The sequence below is a fragment of the Chaetodon trifascialis genome, chromosome 11 (assembly GCF_039877785.1).
Source record: "Chaetodon trifascialis isolate fChaTrf1 chromosome 11, fChaTrf1.hap1, whole genome shotgun sequence".
NCBI classification, from domain to species: Eukaryota; Metazoa; Chordata; class Actinopteri; order Chaetodontiformes; family Chaetodontidae; genus Chaetodon; species Chaetodon trifascialis.
The window spans coordinates 13,182,683-13,203,149 of record NC_092066.1 but is presented as its reverse complement, the minus strand read 5'-3'; the positions used below and the strand labels follow the sequence as shown (position 1 = coordinate 13,203,149).

General features: G+C 41.0%; 1 protein-coding gene across 4 annotated transcripts in view; it reads right to left on the bottom strand.

Moving 5' to 3' along the window:
• Positions 1-20,467, bottom strand: part of tnr (tenascin R (restrictin, janusin)) — a 160,715-nt gene that overhangs the window by 12,541 nt on the left and 127,707 nt on the right. For all 4 annotated transcript variants that reach the window (XM_070973327.1, XM_070973329.1, XM_070973328.1 and 1 more), the window contains 5 exons: positions 19,432-19,551; positions 18,928-19,071; positions 11,475-11,594; positions 9,252-9,395; positions 1,314-1,444 (listed from right to left, as the gene is read on the bottom strand). In XM_070973327.1, the coding sequence (XP_070829428.1) occupies positions 1,314-1,444; positions 9,252-9,395; positions 11,475-11,594; positions 18,928-19,071; positions 19,432-19,551 (659 nt within the window). The remainder of the gene's footprint in view (positions 1-1,313; positions 1,445-9,251; positions 9,396-11,474; positions 11,595-18,927; positions 19,072-19,431; positions 19,552-20,467) is intronic.

Sequence of the window (20,467 nt, the reverse complement as noted above, 5' to 3'; positions counted from 1 at the left end):
AACAGTATTAAATATGAATTTCTCTCTTTTGGGTACTGATTTGTATGCTGTATGTTTATGTATTAGGCAGATATGTATGCTGTAGGAGAAAAAAGCTTTAATTTCAGTTTGACTTAACGTGCAAATTTATGCAGAGTCTTGGAAATGGCATACAGAATGTTAATTTAATATTATTCATATGTAAAAGCCATAATATTTTGGGAAAACAATGTTTCTTTAGAGACAAACCATTGTTTTGGAGCGAGGATGGAAAGGCAGAGCGTGGGATAAACAGTATCTCGAGTCATTCCGAGAAAAATGTTGATAGAAGTCTGTTTGCACTGAAACAAGTGGAATCTCCAAAAGAGGATAATGTGAATTGTAAGTGTTGCATTCTTTGTGCATGAGTGACACCTGATGGTCAACCGCACAGCAGTACCCCACGTTCAAGGTCAGTGTGTGTGTGTGTGTGTGTGTGTGTGAGAGAGAGGATCATTATTTCATCAGCATGGATGTGTGTGTTTTGACTGTTTATGAGATCAGGCCACTACGGCTGGCATTTGAAGAGGACAGCCGCCGTGTGTCTGGTTGCATGTGTGTGTTTGTGTGTAAGACACCTAATTGCCAATAAAAGGGAGTCTTTTACAGAGCATCCTGGGGAATGGTTCTAGTCAATTCGTTAACAGGCGTGGTGCGTTCCACACAGCTCCGACTAATGTGTTTTATTACCGTTACTCGGCCACATCAAAAAGTTTAATCAAAATAAACAATGTCTCTACTGAGACACATTAAAGTAATATCTCTATTAGACAGGCAATTTCACTGCGTACTTCCCTTGTGTATGTATCAGTCTGCGAGTGTGTGTGCGCATGCACCCAAATGCTTGCACGCGCTACATCGAGGGATTACATGATTGAAAGATAAAAATTTGAAATTTGAAGTGCTTGTCATGAAATTGTGACTGCGCATTAATTATTTTCTCCTGAACATCGTTCAATTCCGGTGTAATAAGTTGATTCAATTGGGAACATTCACTACTCTCTAGATCCAAGAGGCAGTTTCAATGTGTTCTACAGTTTCTGCAGAATTAAGTTTCTACTTTCAGGTGTGTGGATTCACAAAAGTTCCTTTGTACATGTTTGCAGCTCTAGAATGGATTTCCAGAACCACTCGATGTGGAGGCATATTTTGGCCGCAGATAAAATGTTAACATACACAGAACTGCAGTATGTGGTATATCAGTGTGTGTGTGTGTGTGTGTGTGTGTGTGTGTGTGTGTGAGAGAGAGAGAGGCAGAGCTGAGGCACAAGAGATCAGCTATGTGTGCTACACACTTTTCGGCTGCCGTCGGTTGACTTGTAGGTGAGCATGTAGTTGTCAATTTCTGCAATTGGCGGTTGCCAGGAGATGAGAGCGCTGCGATGATTCACTTCACTGGCTGTCAGGTTCAGGGGCGCGTCCATGGCTGCCAGAAAGAAGGAAAAGATTTTTTACTCAAGTCAGTGCAAAACAAGAAGCATAAAAACAAATAATGACTGAGGTGTTGATTTATCCCCCGGCTTTTGCAAAACTGGGTCATTTTCATTTTCACTCATTGTGTTTCATCCTTTCACAGGCGGAGCGAGGGCACACCTGGTGTGGAAAGCAAGAAAATTGCTGAAGGATTAGTGTATGCAGAAGATTTCACAGTATCAAGTCCCAAAGGTTGAATTTATAGCTGATAGCTATCAGGAATTGCAGAAATTGTGAAAGTGCAAACTCAGAGAGCAGTCCACTGAGTAATTTATGTTTCTGCATCGCTCACATTTGGTCGTATCAGTTAAAGCAGCTGTGTCGAACGCAGGGCTTCATGGTTCTGACCTGTGGAAACAGGCCAAGTGCACTCTGTGCTGCTCTGCTGAGACTATCCAAGCTGTATAAAGGCAAAACACCTACTGATGCTTAACAAAATGTGCTGTAATGTCTTCTTCGAGAAAAGCTTAAAATATTAGGACACAAGCTCACGCATTATTCTCATTCCTGCCATCTGGAAAGCACTAGCCAGTTAGTACATACATACCATAAAAATGATTTGGGTGCATTAAGCACGACACATTTAGAAATTGTATACGTTCACAAATGTATAAGTTGTATTAATAATTTGTATTATTTCAAATTGGGACTCACTCACTATCAAGAGAAAAGAACCAGGCAATAACATTAGCAGCAGCAAAACAATCAGAGCTTGAAGATATAAATGAACAACCCAGAAGTTAGACCCACATATAATCTGCAGGGTGGTAAATTTATTAGTCTGTCTTTGCAAACTCACAGTATCAACACACACCTGAATGGAGCTGACTGGCTAGACTTCAGCACAGCATTTGACCAGCCTGCTCTGCTGCCGTGGCCTGATTTTCTCTCTCTGGACAAAGTCAGCAAAGCTGTAATGACCCAACCTCTTAACAAAACCTCAAAAACAGTTCAAGTCTATGACATTAGCTATACTCGGGTTTGGCTACACAGACAATGCGTTTTCTTTTCACGGGATTTGTTAGTAATAAGAAAAGTACTGACAGCCTTGTCCTTATTGGTGAAAAGCAATGACATGCTGGATAATTTGGTCCTCAATAAAGGGAATCAAAGCAATCAAAAGAAAAGATAGGAAAGACAAAACATAGGTAGGTCGTAAATCATAAAAACATAACTGCAGATTAACCTCATTCTTGTACGTAAACTGTAAATGTATTCCACGAGGTGGGTAAAATCTTCAAGTCAGTAATCCTAAATCCCCACAGGACTGAGTGAGACACTTTTCCATGTTTAGTCACACTGTATCACAGCCTCAAAAGCATTCAAGCCCTTGATCGGTGAGCCCACCCAAGTTTTACTGCACATTACATCACACCATCCAAGTATATTCTTGGTCTCTGCACAGCTTTAAACAAGGACTGATTATAGTGCCTTTGTTGATACTTAAAGCACATCACAAGGAGACTCACCTCAATTTCCCCACCTTACATCACCCTTTTTGAGTCAATATCTGATCTTCCGACATGCTAGCAGAAGCATTGACACGCTGTAACCTCATTTTACTGTGTGATAGAAAATAGATGACCTTCTATTCGGAAAACTCTGTTTCCTGGCGTTACATCATGACTCTGGGGCACGTCGTCAGCCAGTCTCCCCAACAAGGGAGGCAGGGGTGCTGAAACCAATGAAGTGATGCACTTTGTGTGCTGTGCAATCCGATGTCACTGCTGTGAATATGAGACAAAGATATCTATGACATGACTGTCTCTTTTCTGTGATTCCCTTTGTTTGATTCCAGCTGGCTTTTTTCCTTCCATTCATCCCTCTATAGTAAAACAAACATGGGCTTCTATAAACAGCCTGAACTTTTAACTTCTCCCAAGGCTAAACATGTAACCCAAAAGTGAACCCAGGCCTTCATGCAACTGTGTACACACAAGGAGAACCCGCAGCATCAACTTGACACACTCTATTCTCGTCTAAATCCTGGTGCGTGTGTGTGCATACATGGAAAGATCAATGACAGCTCTGTAATTAACAGCATAAGCCCGTCTTGATAACCTCCTGGAAGATGCCTTCTCTCTGAGACAGTGATAGGCAGATTCACATTGTGTGACACGGGGACTGAGAGAGAGACAGTAAGGGGAAAAGAGGGAACAAAGAGTGGTTCAGAGTGAGACGCTGAGTAGTGCGGTTTGAGATAAACACAACACATTGTAGATTGTGCCAAAGTCCGTGCTGACGTGCCAATCTCCTCCTCTCCTGCACCTTCTTGTCTTTATTGACTTCTTCATCTCATTTCTGCTTTTCCTCCTGCTCCTTTGTCGGTTTCCTCCTATTCCCACATCAACCTGGGGTCCTCCTCTCCCTCACTCTCCTTCTTATCTCCATTTGAGCTTCTGTTTCTCTCTCCTGCTTCCCATCCTTTGTCCACCACCTCCTTCCCTCCTTATCTGACAGGCTGCCATTCTAACTCAGTGTGCCAGAGAGTGATCAGAATTTATCTTTTGTTCTTGTCCTCCCCTCGGCTTGATGGCCACTGCAGCTGCATCATGTGCGTGTGGGGGATAAATGAGAGAAGGAAGAGGCTGGATGGGAGTTTTCAATTCATAGAAACGGAGGGCCGGCAACCACCCTCATTTTGCTGGTCTTTATTCATTCTTTCTCTTCATTTCTCTAATTAAATCCATCTCCTTATCCCTTTTTTTCCCTTGCTCACTGTCTCCCTCCAATTAAACCTTTGCATGGAGTGTGTCCATGCAGGTGAGCAGGTGCCACCGGAGTTCCTGGCAGCTCTGAAGCTCTATCTTCAGACGCGGAGGTTTGAACAATGGGATTGAGATGAATAGGTTTGGCTACATCTAATGTCTCATTAACACACGGTGTAAACAATGCAAGAGGAAAGAAACAAACACACACACTGAGAAGCAGATGGGAAGGGCAGCATGGGCAGCACTAATTTGTTGTAGGAAGACAAGAGGGAGGTAGTTATTCTTTTGGAGTGGATACCAATTTGCGAGTGAATGACTCAGCCTGGATAACGTATAGGTAATTCTTCTGTTTTCATGAATTCAAATCAAATCTTGAGTAATGCTTCTCGGATAGATCTCGCAGATGGATTTATGAAGCAAACACCTGTCATTATCTTCAATGTAGAGGTGAATTTCAAATAGCGAGAAGCTTCCAATTCATATTTTTTGGCTTCACGGTGGCGCGCGCTACTTTTGGATTAATTCAACAGGATACCGAGCGTTTGAACAAGAACCTGCGTTAGCTTTCCTGCTGAAGTCTCCTTCTTATCAAACATGAACACATGTCTCATGCTGCACCTTAGCTTGTTATATGAGCAACCAAACAAACATTCAGCCTGGAAAAGTTTGCAAGCTAAAGAGCTAATTATCTCCTCAGCTGCAGCACGTTAAACAGCATGTAAACCGCAACCTGCAGTCACCTCAGCAGGGTTAGACATGATGTCTGTTCATGATATGTAGGCTGCAGCGCAAGTTAGTTTACTTTGTCTCACATTCTCAACCATTTAACACTGGCACGCTGGCAGCCTGCCAGCTGCTGTCAATCAAACCCTTCCAGCTGGGTGAGTTGAAAAGGAGCATTTCTGATATTTCCCCAGAGACCCTTTTTGACGATGACATTATTTGTGACTAGACAAAGGGATGACTGAATGTAATTTCAGTTGGACTTTAAGAGTACCCAAGAGCCTTTAGAGCAAAAGGAGCCAGACAAACCATCATCAGTGCTGCTTACAAAGCTCCAGAGTTCTGCATCTGAATTTGCATTGCAGGGCATTTCATCCCACCATGGATCTGCTTCAGACAGCACAGTTTGTTGAAGTGTTCCTGTAGAGTATGGGCCTAATTTCTAGGGAGCTCTTAGATGACAAGACCTCTTCAACCACTTTCTAGCTGTGGCCCCGTTATTAGACTGTAAGTTAGGCTCAAGAACAATGGTCATGCCTCTTCATCATCCAATTTCCTGCGCCGACTCCCATACACCTTCCTCTCCTGCCTCAGTTCTAACATTTTTACACCCCAAAACCCCCTTTTTCTGCTTCCACTCCTCCTTTTTTCTTATTACAGGATCCACAGGAGGGACAATGAAAGGATGTTGACTCCAGAAATTGCCCCTACCCACTCGCTGAGGTTCCTCTCGAGAAACATTCCAGTCAACACCCATCATCGCTATCATTCAATCCAATTCATCTAAAGTTCTTCTAAAAGTTGTAAAAGTCTCTCCTAATCTTCTTTCTAAAGGTTAAATTCATTATTTGTTCCAAAGGTTACAGCCCAGCCTAATTTCTTTTTTAAATAAATAAATAAAAACAGCATCCAAAGCATATAAAATATATTCAGTATCCGAGAATTAATATTTTGGAGTTGCAGGAGTTCTAAACATCCTACCATAAAATAATTAACAGCACAGATTTTATGAGGACACAAGTCCTTAAAAATACATTAAAGTGTCAAAGATGCCTCAATTGCTTCAAGAATGAAGATTGTGTTTCTGTAATAGCAGCACTCCCAGCACATGGTGAACAACTATCAGCCAGAGCTCAGTGAAGCTGCCCGCAGCAAGGATCTCTGCTGCTTCAAAAACTTGCCAAGCACTTCTCAGCAACTGGGTTCAGACACATCTGAAGGAAAAAAGTCCCGGTGCTGCAGCCTACAGGCTTACAGAGACACCCACAGCAAAATCCCTTATTTTCCACCCCTATAGCTTAAATATCAGCCTTTGGGGAGCTGTCTTACTCTGTGTTGAACTTTTGAGGCATGGAGGCCAGACAACAAAACAACTCTCAGCTGTGGTTAAGAGGCTTGGGAATCAACAAAGAAACTCCACCCCCCAGAAAAAAAAAAAAAACAAACTGAATGGCTGAGGCAGTCTTGGCCACATTTTGTTATGAGCCAGACTCATCCCCCTTTTCTCCTCTCCTGTCTGTGCTGTATTCAGCATGCATGTGCAGAAACCATCATTCCCAAACAGGAGTAAAATTCAAACCCTGACAGCAGGAACCTTCACTGACCCTTCACCTCTTGTGTAATACCTGGACAAGAAAAACTGGCAACAACTCCTTTCCAGATGTCATCTGTTAGAACCCACTACAAAAAAAAAAAAAAAGAATAAAATAAAGCAAAAATAAATGCATGAAAAATGCTAAAACAGAAATGCAGAGACAGAAAATTGCACACAAATACACATGGAGACATTTTCCAGTGATAATACTCAATTATCATGATACGGGTGGAAAACTTGGGTTACTGCCTTAGAAGAAAGTTGTGCTGGAGACAAGCAGGGTGGGTAAGATGGGCTATCTTGTTCAATGTTTTGTTGATTTAGGCTCACTTGCACTCCAGAGTATCAGCCCGTTATTTCCAACCTCAATCTCAACACCATGCTACTGGGGGAGCTAAAAAGCTCATTCAGCACTCTTAACATTCAGATGGCATATTCTATGTGCAAACCACAGACCCTAAATGGAATTACACAAGCGTATGATCATTTTGTGCAACACCATGTTTTCCACTATAAGACACAGCATGCCACTTTTAAATCTGCCTTAAAACCCATCTTTTTCATAAGTCCCCTAAATTATTGATATGACTATATGACTGCCTTAATCTGGTCTGTTGGTCTGTTTCTTTTCATTTTAAATATTATATTGCATTTGAAATTTCTCTGCAAGGCTCAGTTATATTCAACACTTGTTGTTTATAACTAAGCTTTATATATATTGTAAATACTGTGCATGAATGCATCCATGAGAGTAACTAAGTAGACTGACAGAGGAGAAAACTGAGACTTAAAACAGTGAGAGGCTGACAGCGGCAGACAGAAACAGAGCAGCAGACGTGTGGACACTCGTTGCCAGAGCAGTTGACCGAATCAATCAATGGTCTCATCTTCACTCACAGCTCGTTTGCAATGTGACATTTTCCAGCGGAGCAGAACAGCCTGAGAAAACAAGCTGTGTGAGCGGAGCCGAAGCAGGGTTTAAGATTTCAATTAGGAAGTTTAATTAACAACACGAGATGATCCCTCTGAAGTTTGGGTTGACGGAGGGGCCCCCGGTTTGACATGTCATCATTAGTTCTGCAGGGGTGAAGTGAAGACTTTATTGGTGTGACTTTCTCTGTGCACACATAATAAACAGCTGTGTGAATACTGCACATGTGTATATGTACATATGGGAGACCAGCACTTGTGCTGTTACATTTTGAAATACAAGTTACTGTCCAAAAAGTCCAAATCAAATACATTTGATCACTGAAGTTGTTCCTTAATGAAATTAGGTAAAGCTTTAAGGGGCAATGCCACTGCATTCAACTATAAAATATGAATGTTAACCTTTTTATAGGCCCTAATAAATACATGGTAGAGCACATAAGATCCCAGTGCTGATCAATAACTGCATCACAGGTTCAGCTCTGTTAATATGTGTACAACACTTGTTCATGTTTGTTCTGCAATTGCAGGACATATATTTCAATGATATACCTGTGGATGTACCTGCAGAGGAGGAATTTAATCATTGCAACATTAAATTTAGTCTATTCCACTCAGATGAAGAGAGAAACAAAGACAAGCACCCAACTGCTAGATTCAATACGACATGGTATTCAAAAACAAAGTGCTTTTCCTCTCTGCTCTCTCCATGATGTTGCCTTCATCACAGCAATTTCCCAAATTCTTTCTTTTATATCAGAGAGTCTAACCAGGGTAGAATTTTTTCTTTCCTCTGGAGAAGTTGAGGTACATGACGTACTAGGCAGAGCATCTGTTTCCAAATTAGAATCACCTTAAACTGCCAAGAACATTTGTTTATGTATGAGTTACTATGCATGTACTGCGTTGACATGGTTGTAGGTGCACCTAATTTTCCTGAGCCCCATTTACGTTTTGAAGTCTCTGCAGCCCAGAGTTTGTTTCTGTTCTGCGCAGTTCGTCTCTGCTGCAGTGCAGGACAGGTAGCTCTGGTTCTCCTTGGGGGATTATGAACACCTCTGCTGACTGAAAAGATTTTTTGTTTTTTTTTCCTGCAAGAACTCCTGAAAAAAAAAAGTTTACAGAGCTGCAACTCAGCTAAACTGGAACAATTCCTTCACCCCTAACTTTCCTCTCAACATAGCAGATGAAGGTGAATATAATCAGAGAGGTGGGTCATCTGGAGGTGAAGCAAGCAAAAGCTTAACAGAGAGTTCACAAGTTTAAGTCTCATGACAGCTTGTGTCTTTGACCATGTCAAAGTCTCCCCAAAGATACTGACCCCTCTGACATATGTGACTGCATAATGAGTGTGACACAGAGAGAAAGGATCAAAGGTTTTTAAAGGATACACTATGTAGGAAAAGCTGAAATCTTCCAAAAGTGTTCGGCAAAATGACCCAGATTAATAACAAAAACTTAACACCTGTGCTGATAAATATGGGACAAAATTACAAACTATGTTTAGCACCTGAAACATCACCATCAAATAAAGCATGCTAAAGCCTCAAAGACCAGAAATTAGACCCGTCCAATGGAACAAGCCGTAAGGCCCTCAGACAAAAAACTACTACTAATCTAAAGATAAAGCTTCAAGAACAAGGACAAGGACAATGGCAGGACAATTCCTATTTAACACAAATATATGATTTTGGTGTGAATGAAACCGAACACCAGGGGGAAACCCCCCTGGTGTGGGGGGGGCCAGTGCTTCCCACTGAGTCACCATGTATCAACACCAGCAGAATAAAATGAACACGTACGTGTTTGGAGGTTGGTGATGACGGTGCCGCTGGTGAGGGGTCCTTTGGTGGCGTAGAGGGCTACAGAGTAGCTGGTGCTTGGTTTAAGGTTGGACAGCTGGTGCTCCTGCTTGTTGCCTTCCACAAGGAAAGTATCAGCTGTCACTGGAAAACAGAAGTAAGACACTCACATATTTATGTGTTTACTGCATCTACAGCATACAGTTTTAGTATGAGAGTTTAGTATTTTTAGTTTGTAGTTTGGTCTAAACAGATTGCATTACATTGTATCTCTTAAAAGGATTTCTCCCCTAATGGTGCTTTCGGGTGCAACTCTGAAAAAAATGAGCCACATTACAAATGTCTTTTGCTCTAAAATATGACTGAGTACTCTGTAATATACCTGAAATACAAGGCTGAGAGAACATTCTTCAACACTGATCTTATCGAAATGCATATTCCAAGAGTCATTAGAAGGTATTTTCATGACTAATACATCTGTCTAACCAATTTAAACAGGGTGAATTCGAATAAATTACCATTCAATTATCAATCTGCATATTCAGTCATAAGAAACTGCCTCTGAATGGACTGTGAAAAATTACTGATGAAAAAAAGAATTGCGTAACATCAGCACAAGACTTTGACTAGAAAAGACATTTAACATCACTGCTGTAGTATCAAAGTTTTAATCTATTGTAATAATGATGAAAGCTGTATCATATGTTAAAGTATCAGTGAGAGTGATGCTAGTGAGGATATGGACCACCATATATTTCCAATGTTACACTATTAATCTATTTTATATGTCGTTTGACTGACTGACACCACGATGGATTGGATTTTATATGAGTATGTGTGGTTGCCAATAAAAATCTATTCTGTAATGCAGGACAATCCTCAACTAAATATATTAAACATATTTATTGACCTTGATTTAATTCACTGACACTCAAGGGAATTTGTCCACAACGTACACTGCACTGCTCCAAACCCTGGTGGGGGCTGGTTTCCAAATATGTGTCCAGAATGAGATGCCGTCTCTGTAACTGAGATGATCTGGCTGCCGTCCAGTCAGTCAGGGTGTAATTTACACATTGACTCCAAGAGCTGAGTAATACAGATTTCTCTGGATAACTCAAGGCATGGCTTAGTCAGTGAGGTCATGTGCAAATGAGAGAAATATGCTTCCCATGACATTTTTTACAGCCAGTTTATAAAAACCAGGGGAGAAAATAATGGTTGAGATCAAGTGTTAAACATTTGACTGGTGAATTTAAAATATGTGCTTTGCAGAGGCTAATGACTGCCAACACTTGGTGATGTTTGTTTGTTTGAAAAATATGATGCCTTTGAAACTTCTCAGACTTTCATATTCCATCACTCTAGCAGCGTGTCAAGTAGCTTCCTATCCGTGGCTGGTCCACCAACTGTAACTTGGCCGTCATCCACTTGGTTCAGGGAGCATGTTATAAATTGTCTCTCAGAGGAGCAATATGGTTATCTTTTACCTATCTGGATATGGCTGTCAGACAGCAAAGCACTGGGCTGCGGTAGAAACATATGCTGTGTAAAAACAGCAGTGTTTGTGGCTACAATGTTTCAAGGCTTACTAGTTCAACCAAGCATAATGAACTGTTCTGAAAGCAAGACAAATGGATCCATATTGCCTCGAAGGATCACATTGAAAGCCTGTCACAACTACGCATGCTGCACCTGAATGGCCTCAAACAAATCTACTCATTATGCTTACACTCTGCAGTCGGATCTTGCTTGAGTCAGCACTATGATGTAAAGATTTCAATCATTTAATTATGCAGAGTGGTTAAGAGGTTTTGTCAATAATACACTGATAAGTAAACATTCACTTGAAGAGTGGCTTTTATAACCAAGGTTACATGAAACATAAACATAACGCATACAGACAAAAACATTGATAAAAAGATGATGTGTGATGCTTGGGGTATTGTACAAATTAATAGGCAGCCAATGTAAGGAGGACACTATAGCGGTGGTGGTGTGTGAGGGACAGGTTATAACCTGACTTTTTCTTGCTTGCAGGAGTCATTTGACATTTCAGAAAAAGAAGCATCACAGACAAAAGGGCATTGAGGATTTTATTCATATGGCTTAATTAGTCTAACTCTTGTCCTTTGGTAGTAGTTAATTGATCCATCCATTCATTCATTGTTTGATAAACAGAAAATTAATGACACCCAGTAGATGACAATTTCAACAACTAACCTTGGTTGTGGGTGAGAGTCAGCACGTAGTTGTCGACGCTGGAGAGAGGAGGATTCCACCTCAGCAGAGCTCCTTGTGGAGTGATGTTGAGAGCTGTCAACTCAGCTGGCATGTCCATAGCTAGGATGAAAACAAACAGAAACAACAGAAATGTAAGCCAAAGTATTGACGACAACAACGACAATGTAACTGAATGGGATGTAACTGAAATGAAATTTCTTCTCTGGGGGACTAATAAAGGCATTCTGATTCTGATTCTGATTCTGATTCTGAATAACAGGCTCTTTTCAAGAGATCCGTTTCCAGGACAGTGACATTTAGCTAATAATAATAATAATAATAATAATAATAATAATAATAATAATACTTAATTTTTGTAATAAAATAATAATAATAATAAAATAAAACCAGATAAGGCAGATAAAATGATGAAAAGTTCAAGGAGATGAATGCAGGGAAATAAAGACATTAAAATGAAAACAGTAAATAAGATCAAATAAATAGGAATTAAAAACAGTATAAATAAAAATATATCAAACATTTCCAAAAGCTTTCGCAAAAAGAAAAGGTTCAAGTTTAGATTTAAAAGAGTTCAGAGGGCAGAGAGTTCTGTAACGTGGGAGCTCTGATAGCAAAGGCTCAGTCACCCCCAGTCACAAACTGTGACCTGGGAGTAACCAGCAAGTCTCCACAGATCTTAATGGTTAAGAGAGCACATACCAGGTCAGCAGATCAGAAATGTATTGGGAGCAACTCCATTTAAGGCCTTTAAAAGTAAGCAATACATTTTTAAAAATCAATTTGAAATCTAACAGGGAGCCAGCGTAGGGAGGCAGGCACAGGGGAGATGTGACCAGGCCTCTTTGTTACAGTAATCAGTCGAGCAGCAGCGATCTGTACCAAGTGGAGACAGTGGAGGAAGCCCTGGCTGATACCTGAGTAAAGCGCCCTGCAGTAATCTAGCGGAGAACAGATAAAAGCATGTGCAACATTTTGCAGATCGGCAATTGATAAAAATGACCAAATTTGATAGATTAACTTGAGCTGGAAGAAACATGACTGAACAGCACTTGACCATCAAAACAGCTTAGCATTAAATGTAACCACTAGATTCCTAGCAGCCTGCGTAATATCATTTGAGAGACCATCAAGATTAGCAGCAAAGGAGCTGATGGAATATGACTCAACATGTTGGCTAAATGAGCACAAATATGTCAGCAAACATGTCAGTTTTGTCAGACTATCAAAGGTTTAGTTTGTCTTTTGCTCAACTTACAATGATAAAACAGGGAAAAGCAGCAATTCAACAATTTTTTGTGTTTCAGTTTTTGTGTTGATGGACTAATTGACTGATAGACTAAATGCTTCAGGTGTACTAATAAAAACTGTGAAGGTTCACCGCACAACAAAGCTCCTAACTTGCCCTTAGCTGCTGACTGCTGCAGGGTTTCTCATTCAATTAGGTCCCAGCAAAAAGAAAATATTAAAAAAAACACACAAAAAAAACCTGTTTCGGGAAATCACAATGTGTCTGAATCTCTCATTTCCCATGTATTTGTGAAAATTACATGCATTTTTCACACAAACTAGGGAGCTGGGTGATAGTTGCTTTCACATGCAGAGAGCTTGTCATATTGTACACAGTGAATTGTGGTACAATCACAAAGAGACATAAACTATCAATTACGCTAAACAATTTTGAATGGAGAGCTGTTAGATGGAAAACCATTATTCAACCCACAACTGAGTCGCAAATTGTAGAAACGCAGACACAGGAGAGCTTTGCATGAATAATGGCACTCTTTGCCATTTTGATCACTGTTTCCTCATTTCTAACACACATCAAAGAGAAATTATGCAGTAAAAAAAGGCTGCAGAAAGTCTCAGATATTCTCCTGAGCCTACTGTTTCCCCACCCTCTTCCTAATTTCATTCTCAGACTGCTGGACATGCCAAAATTGAGTTTGAATTTAATTATACCTTTAACCTCAGTGTTTCAACCCCAATTTCTCCTCAGGCGTGTTATTTTAGCACAGCAGAGAGTGTGGCAGGAGAACACAGAACGCTGCATGTGCTCCAATGCTCTGCCCAGATGAGGTAATTAATATTGCCCTGCCCTCATCAGAATAAAAAAAGAATTGAGCTCATTAGCACACCGAAGTGAGTTTGAGTCTTTCTTATCGCTACGAGAGATGAACAAACCTGATTAAAATCGTTACTTTAATTGCAATAATGTTTAAGTGAATTTAATGGAGGCTTGCCAAGTCAATTAGATTGGCAATGGAGATGGAGTAGAGGTGGCCAAAAAAGAAAAAAATAAACAGGTCATCCTTCCTTCATCAGGCCCAGCGATAATCCAATCAACACTCTCCATCTCCTGATTGCACTGGTGAATCACAGGCTTGAGCCAACTACGTCATGCTCGCACTTGGATCTTTATCTGAAAGTCAAGCTCCAATGCTTAAGATCATGTTTGGATTCAGGACAAGAGAACAGGTTTGAGGGAAAAAAGGAACAAAGGCTGCTCTGGGACTTTAGTATGGGGCTGTGGTGCAGGCACAATGCATGGCACAATTAATCCTTGAGTGTCAGCTTCTTAAAAGCACTGCAGTCACATACTATATTGCCAAAATCTACCCAGGAGTACAGGAACGCCTGGACATTCAGATCATGATCATGTGCTTTTTGGCCACCTCTTGCAGTAAAAACCTGTTTCCACTGAACAGTAACAGACTGCAACACTGACTGCAGAGCAAGAGTCAATAACACAACAGAGTATGTGCAAACACTGGTATGATCCTTCCACAATGTTATAAGAGCTGTAAGACAAGGAAGAAAAATGGATTCATAGTGCTGTAGCACTTCTAAAGCTAATTACAGTGTTTACCAAGGCTGTCTTTGAGGAGTCAAATGGGCCAAGTGGTACTTTTCTATGGGTCATTGCCCAAGAAGGGCAACAGACAATATTGTGAGAACTGTACACCCGATGAGCTCTACAAATAATATAAAAATAATACAAGAATTGATATTAGACTAGAACTTTGTGTGCTTTTTGACTGCTCTAAACAGAAGAGATTTTTGGCTGATCATCAAACCATATGGATCAAAAATAGACCCCTTTGTAGCACCAGGGTTTAACTGTGCCACTGACAAAGACAGTATTTTGTTTGAAGTGAACTTCAAAGAACTTCATCTGTATCTAGAAAACAAGATCATTTACTGTAGCATTTAGTCATGGCTTCATTACCACAGTACTTAAAATAACATTTATTCAAATGATTAAATCAAAAGTGGAATAATATTTGGTAAGTCACGTCTGACAAATGAAGCTCAAGGTATCAGACATCGCCTCACTGATCAGGTTGAGAGCTCGAAGTCTCATCTTTGGTGGCTGAGCTAACGTTAGCTAACGTGAGCTTCACAGACTGACAGAGCAGCTCAGCTTTGAAGGTCCTGATAAGATCCTGATAAAAGTGATTAAGATATCGATGTGATCATCTTAAAAGCATAACTGAGTGATTCAGTGCAGAGCCGCTGGTGAGTGCTGCACTGTGAACTCGCTAAAATATATTGAGCTGGATTTTGATAAGCGCAGTCAGCTACCACAACATTGTTTATTGACTGACAGACTCAATATCAAAGAGACGAAAACGTTCCAACTTTTTAGAAATCAAAAAGATACAGAGCGGTTTTCCCTCTCCGGCAAAACATTTTTGGCCAAGTGTACAGGCACCAGTTTGAAAACCATGTTCACTGGGCAACATCCAGCAGTTTATTTTGCACAAAATAAATGTTGATACGGTTTATAAGCCTGGTAACAGCTTTGATTCTGCCCTTGATTTTATTGAAGAAAACTGGGCACAGGAGGGTTGCACCGACGGGATATTTTACAGTTTAAGGGGAACACTTGCAAACCTGTCCGTACTTAAATAAGTTTTCAGTCTTCAGGTCAATGTGTTTCATTTTACTATTGTGCTATTACATGTCTGAATCAGAAGTCAGACAAATTTCAGGAAAAATGTTTCTAACTGACTTTGATCTGCTGAATATGGTATTTTTAGGGACACCCCAGCTGTGACGGTTGGCCATGAAGTCAATTTGGTTTGTGCTGTCTCTGTGGCCATTATGTAGACCAGACTGCTGCAGACACACAGGGCCACTTTATTCTCCTATCTCTGCATCCCCTCGCATTACAGTGGAAGCTGTGCAAAAACAACAGGTTGTTTGCATGTGTTGTCAAATTTAACCCTATAATTACAGGAGCAGCGCTGAAAACATTTTACCCGCTGCATCAGGTGCTTTCATGCTGCATGTGAGCTGTGCTGCCATAAAGCTAGAGGAATACTTTTCAATGCTAATTTTACATTGTGAATGTGTGACATTAAAATAAGTTTCTCTGAGTGTGCACTCTGGAGCTACGACTGTTGAGGAACTACTTGTTAACTATCACATAATTGGCAGTTAGTGGCAGATTTGCTCTTTACCGGTTAGAAACAACTTTCTGTGCCGTTCCTTTGTACATGTTACTGAAAAATAATAGAGCACTTGGTTGAAATGATCAGTGATGCCCCTTTTATGGATCATAATGGAAGTGGTCTCTTGTAGCACTTACTGTGAGCAGACATGTCGCATTGAGACTCTTACACGTGTAGAAGGGCCAAAACAGTGCTCTCTGAAAACTGCAGGCTGCTGCACGACAAAGACAAGTAACCCTAACAAACCTTGCTGTGTTTTGACAAGGAGAAAAAGCTTTTCAGAGACAAAAACCATGCACTCTCTCTTCATTTTATTATCTCTATGTATTATATATCTGTTGACGCTTAAATTATTCTCCTCTCTTACTCTCAGTCTCTATTTTACAGCTATTCTTTTGCCAGCTCCTCTGCCTGTCATGCCCTTTACCCATATGTTTCTTTCAATTTTATACTTTCTCTGTGTTGGCTCCCCTCAAATAATCTTTTTGTAATTCAATTTAAATTGCAATTCTGTGAGGTATTTTAAAAAAGCATACATTTAAAATAGAAATGTACCCTCCCTCATCTATCTTCTCTTGAGATAGCTAGTAGAAAAAAAATAGACAAGTGAGGAGGGACTTTAATGGTCTGGCTCTTTACAGTTTTGGGAAGAGCGATACTTCACTCGGGGCCCTGACACTTTCCCAAAGAGCGCCCTCCATTAAACAGGCCTTCACATAGTCCATTTAGTGTCGACCCTCCCAAATTCATCTTATATTAGCACTACCTGCTGTGTTGGCAAAATTAAATATGGCTCCCTGCTTTTTCATCCCCTCTGACAATAATTGATTAGAGAAGTGAATACGTAGCAATTGCGGCGTTATTCAAGTCATTACATACTTGGCCAGGCAATGCTGGATTACTATTTGAAATCCCCTGTTTATGTATTGTTGTTGAAAGCGGTATTAAAATGTCCCTGGTTGGGCATTGTGCAGTGAGGAAAACGTTATTTACCATTTCTAACAAGCTTGACTTTGGAGTTATGTTCTTTTCAGGCTATTACAGCCCCAGCAGCTCTGCTCATTGTAAGTACACTGGGACTGTTAAAAATGGGGCTGATAGTAAAGAATTGGAGGGGAAGAGCAAGACAGAGATGAGAAGGAGAGCGAAAATGAGAGAAAGAGACTCTTTTAGCTGCTTTTTTTTTTCTTCCTCGTTGGATTCTTGAACCTGGCCTCTCCTTGTGAATCAGGTCTCATTGGCATGCAAACACACCTTCTGCTCTCCTCGTCTCTCTCCTATCCCGTGCTCTCTTTAGCTCTCTCGCTTTTTCTTCTTTCTCTCTCCCTCTCTCTCTCTCTCTCTCTCTCTCTCTCTCTCTCTCTCACACACACACACACACACACACACACACACACACACACACACACACACACACACACACACACACACACACACACACACACACACAAACTGTAGATTATGCATACAGCACTGGGGGAGTGTGTTAATCTTAGGTTAGTGGAATTCTTTCACAGTGAAGAACAGTGTCCCATATTTACATATGTGTGTGTGCCTGCATGTGTGTGAGAGAGGATTTTGCTCATGATTCAGTGCTAAGTTATGAGTCTGAAAGCATGAGCTTGAGAGCTCCTACCTATAAAGATGAACTGGGAAGAAACGGGAGGAGAGAGACACCGAGAGAGGAGATTAAGGAAAGAAGGGATGAGGTAGAGAGGAAAGGATACTGAGAGAGAAAGAATGGGAGGGGAAGGGAGAGGTGTAACAATATAGAAGGATAGAGGTGAAGCAAAGAGAGTGGGGGGAGCAGAATAAGATGGACTTGGGAGTAGGTTACCAATTACCGGGTCACAGAGTGGACAGCTTCATGTGTTGCACCAGCAAAGATTGAACCTCCTGCAATGTCATCTGTACCCTTACACTTCTGTGTGTGTGTGTGTGTGCGCGCGCGTGTGCGAGTCTGCTGCTCTTCTTAGCACGCATCTCCCAGCGCGCAGCTGTTATTGTTGTGGTAACAACTGTTCTGAGATCTAGCCGAGAAAGAGGAAGTCTTCGATCATTTTAAATGATAAACATTTTGTGGCCCTGCCGCCCACGCACAGCGGGACGTTTATCAAAGAGTCGTAGTCAAAGGAGTGTGAGGAACGTGGCTTTAATGCGGTGCGATCTCCTGTTGTACGAGAGCAGAACATTAGCAAAGTGGATCCAAAGTGGATCACAGCATTGAGCCAAGGAACACACTCTCAGTTGCCAACAACAATACTACAGTTCTGCAAAAAAATCCTACCTTCACGAGAGTATAATATTTTAATAAGGTGCTGATTCAATTTTATGATCGCATATCATTGAAGACTGTGGTTTGTGATGCAGTTGAATTGTGTTGCTTACAGCTGTTTCTATTATTTCATCAAACACATTAATATGAATGAGGTTAGGCTACATAACAGAAAGAGCTCTCTGTATAATGCAATACACTGCACATACAATGGGTGCATTTGCCTTGAAGTGGACGGGGTTATAACAAGCGATTAAACCAAGAAATCCTAGAAGGAGGCAGCTTCCCCGACCAATGATCACAGCATGTTCTCCTCTAACCTGCTTCAGTCTGTGGCTGACAACGGGCCCAAGAAGAGATCTGAGACAGCATTTTGTTTTCTGTCTCTGCACCATGTCAACGTAGCCTGGGCCAGACCTCTAAAACTGTCCCCCACATCTATGATTTGCAATTCTTTCATTCATGATGAATAGCAACAGCAAACCCAGGATCATAAATGTTAACTGCTCCTAGAAGCGACGACTGAAGCTTCCACATTGACGTCAGTGGATGCACAGTCGCTTGGTACTGATTGGTTAGAGCAACACAAAATAAAACAACCCCCCAGCTGATTATCAGGCCAGTGCAGGTGCAGTTTGTTTGGCTCTGCTCTTGTCTCTTCTATTGTATTCGCTACTAATAAAGTTTCCCTATCAGCTCCTACCTGTGAAGACGGAGGTGCTGACCACTTTGCTCTCCTGACTCCCTCTGACAGCGTTGAGGCTGATCTCGTATTCTGTAGCAGGAAACAAGCTGGACAAGGTGTAGTTGGTCACATCGCTGTCAATCACCACGCTGTCCACTCGACCTGCAGGAAGACATCAGACAGAGACGGACATCAGAACTGCTGCCGCCACTCTGATCTTGCATTTCTCCATGTACATGGAACACTGCCTGGCAAACTGGTGTGCATTTTGCATCACAGGGTAAATATTTAATCAATCCAGAATTTTCAATTAAAACTCCATTAAAATTTCACTGATAAAATGTTACAATTAATTAGGTAAAGTGGGGTATGTAACAAGGTTCCCTGCTAGAAAATATCTTACATCAGAGAGGCCTGCAACAAGAAATGCCATGTTCATTTAACTAACATGAAAATGCAGTGTGTCGGCATGTCTGCTAATACCAGAAATATTATGGATGTAGTATGTAAAGAACATGCTACCTCTGGCTGACTGGTAAGACAGCTTATAGTATTCAAATGGAGCCAGCGGTCTGATCCAAGAGATAGTCACTGCGTCTTCAGTCACATCTGATACCGTCATCTCTTTTGGTGGGTCCATGCCTAGAAGGGAGATGATGGGTGGGGATCTAAGATGGTCATCAATGGAAAATATGGGAGACTTCAAACGACGTCTACAAGGACAGTCTTGCTTTCCAGAGCTTATTCTGATCCCAGTAGCACAATAAGAGCACACTGTGATATGTATTATGGAGCAAGTTCAGCAATCTAAATAAGAATCTATAAAAATCAGTGCCCTTGAAAGCCCAAGTGCTTCTGCTATCCTCCCTTTGTCCATTTTTAATCTCCTCTTCATTACATTAACATAAACAGACCTGTCCTTGCTCTCTGGAAGCACAAGCATTTTTAAAGCAAATTTGTAAAATAAATAAACCACCGAAAGATATTCCAGGAGAAATCTAGCTCCATCCAGCTGAAAGACACAATGGCTGACATTAGTATTGAGACTGTGTAGAGCTTACTCAGAGGAGATCCCCCCTCGTTTGACAATTTGTTTTGTGTCTCCTAAGACTATCGAGCTGTGGAAAAGGTTATGGCGAAAACAATGTGAGCACACAATTAAACTGATGACATGTCCTTAGCTGATAGAGAAAGAAAAAAAAGGCTGAAGAAATTTAGAGAGGGTGAAAGAAAAAGACAAAAAAGAGGAGGAGGAGATTAAGAGATCACTTCCATCTCTTGGTGAGGACAGAGGGTGAAATGGGCAGCACTTGTAAACCAACTGCTCCCCTCCCGCTTTCGTGCTTTGAAAAGAATAATGGCTACTAGTCACAAGCAGAGGGGGGCAATTTATAACTCCTGGCCTTGAACTCATTTAAATTCCACTTGTATGACATACAGTAGCAGCATTTATATAAATTGTGACTATTCATGCATGCATATCCTACTAATTATATTTACTTTGGCAAAGGTGGCACAAGAAAATAATGGCTGAAAATTTGTATTTCCTCATGAAGAT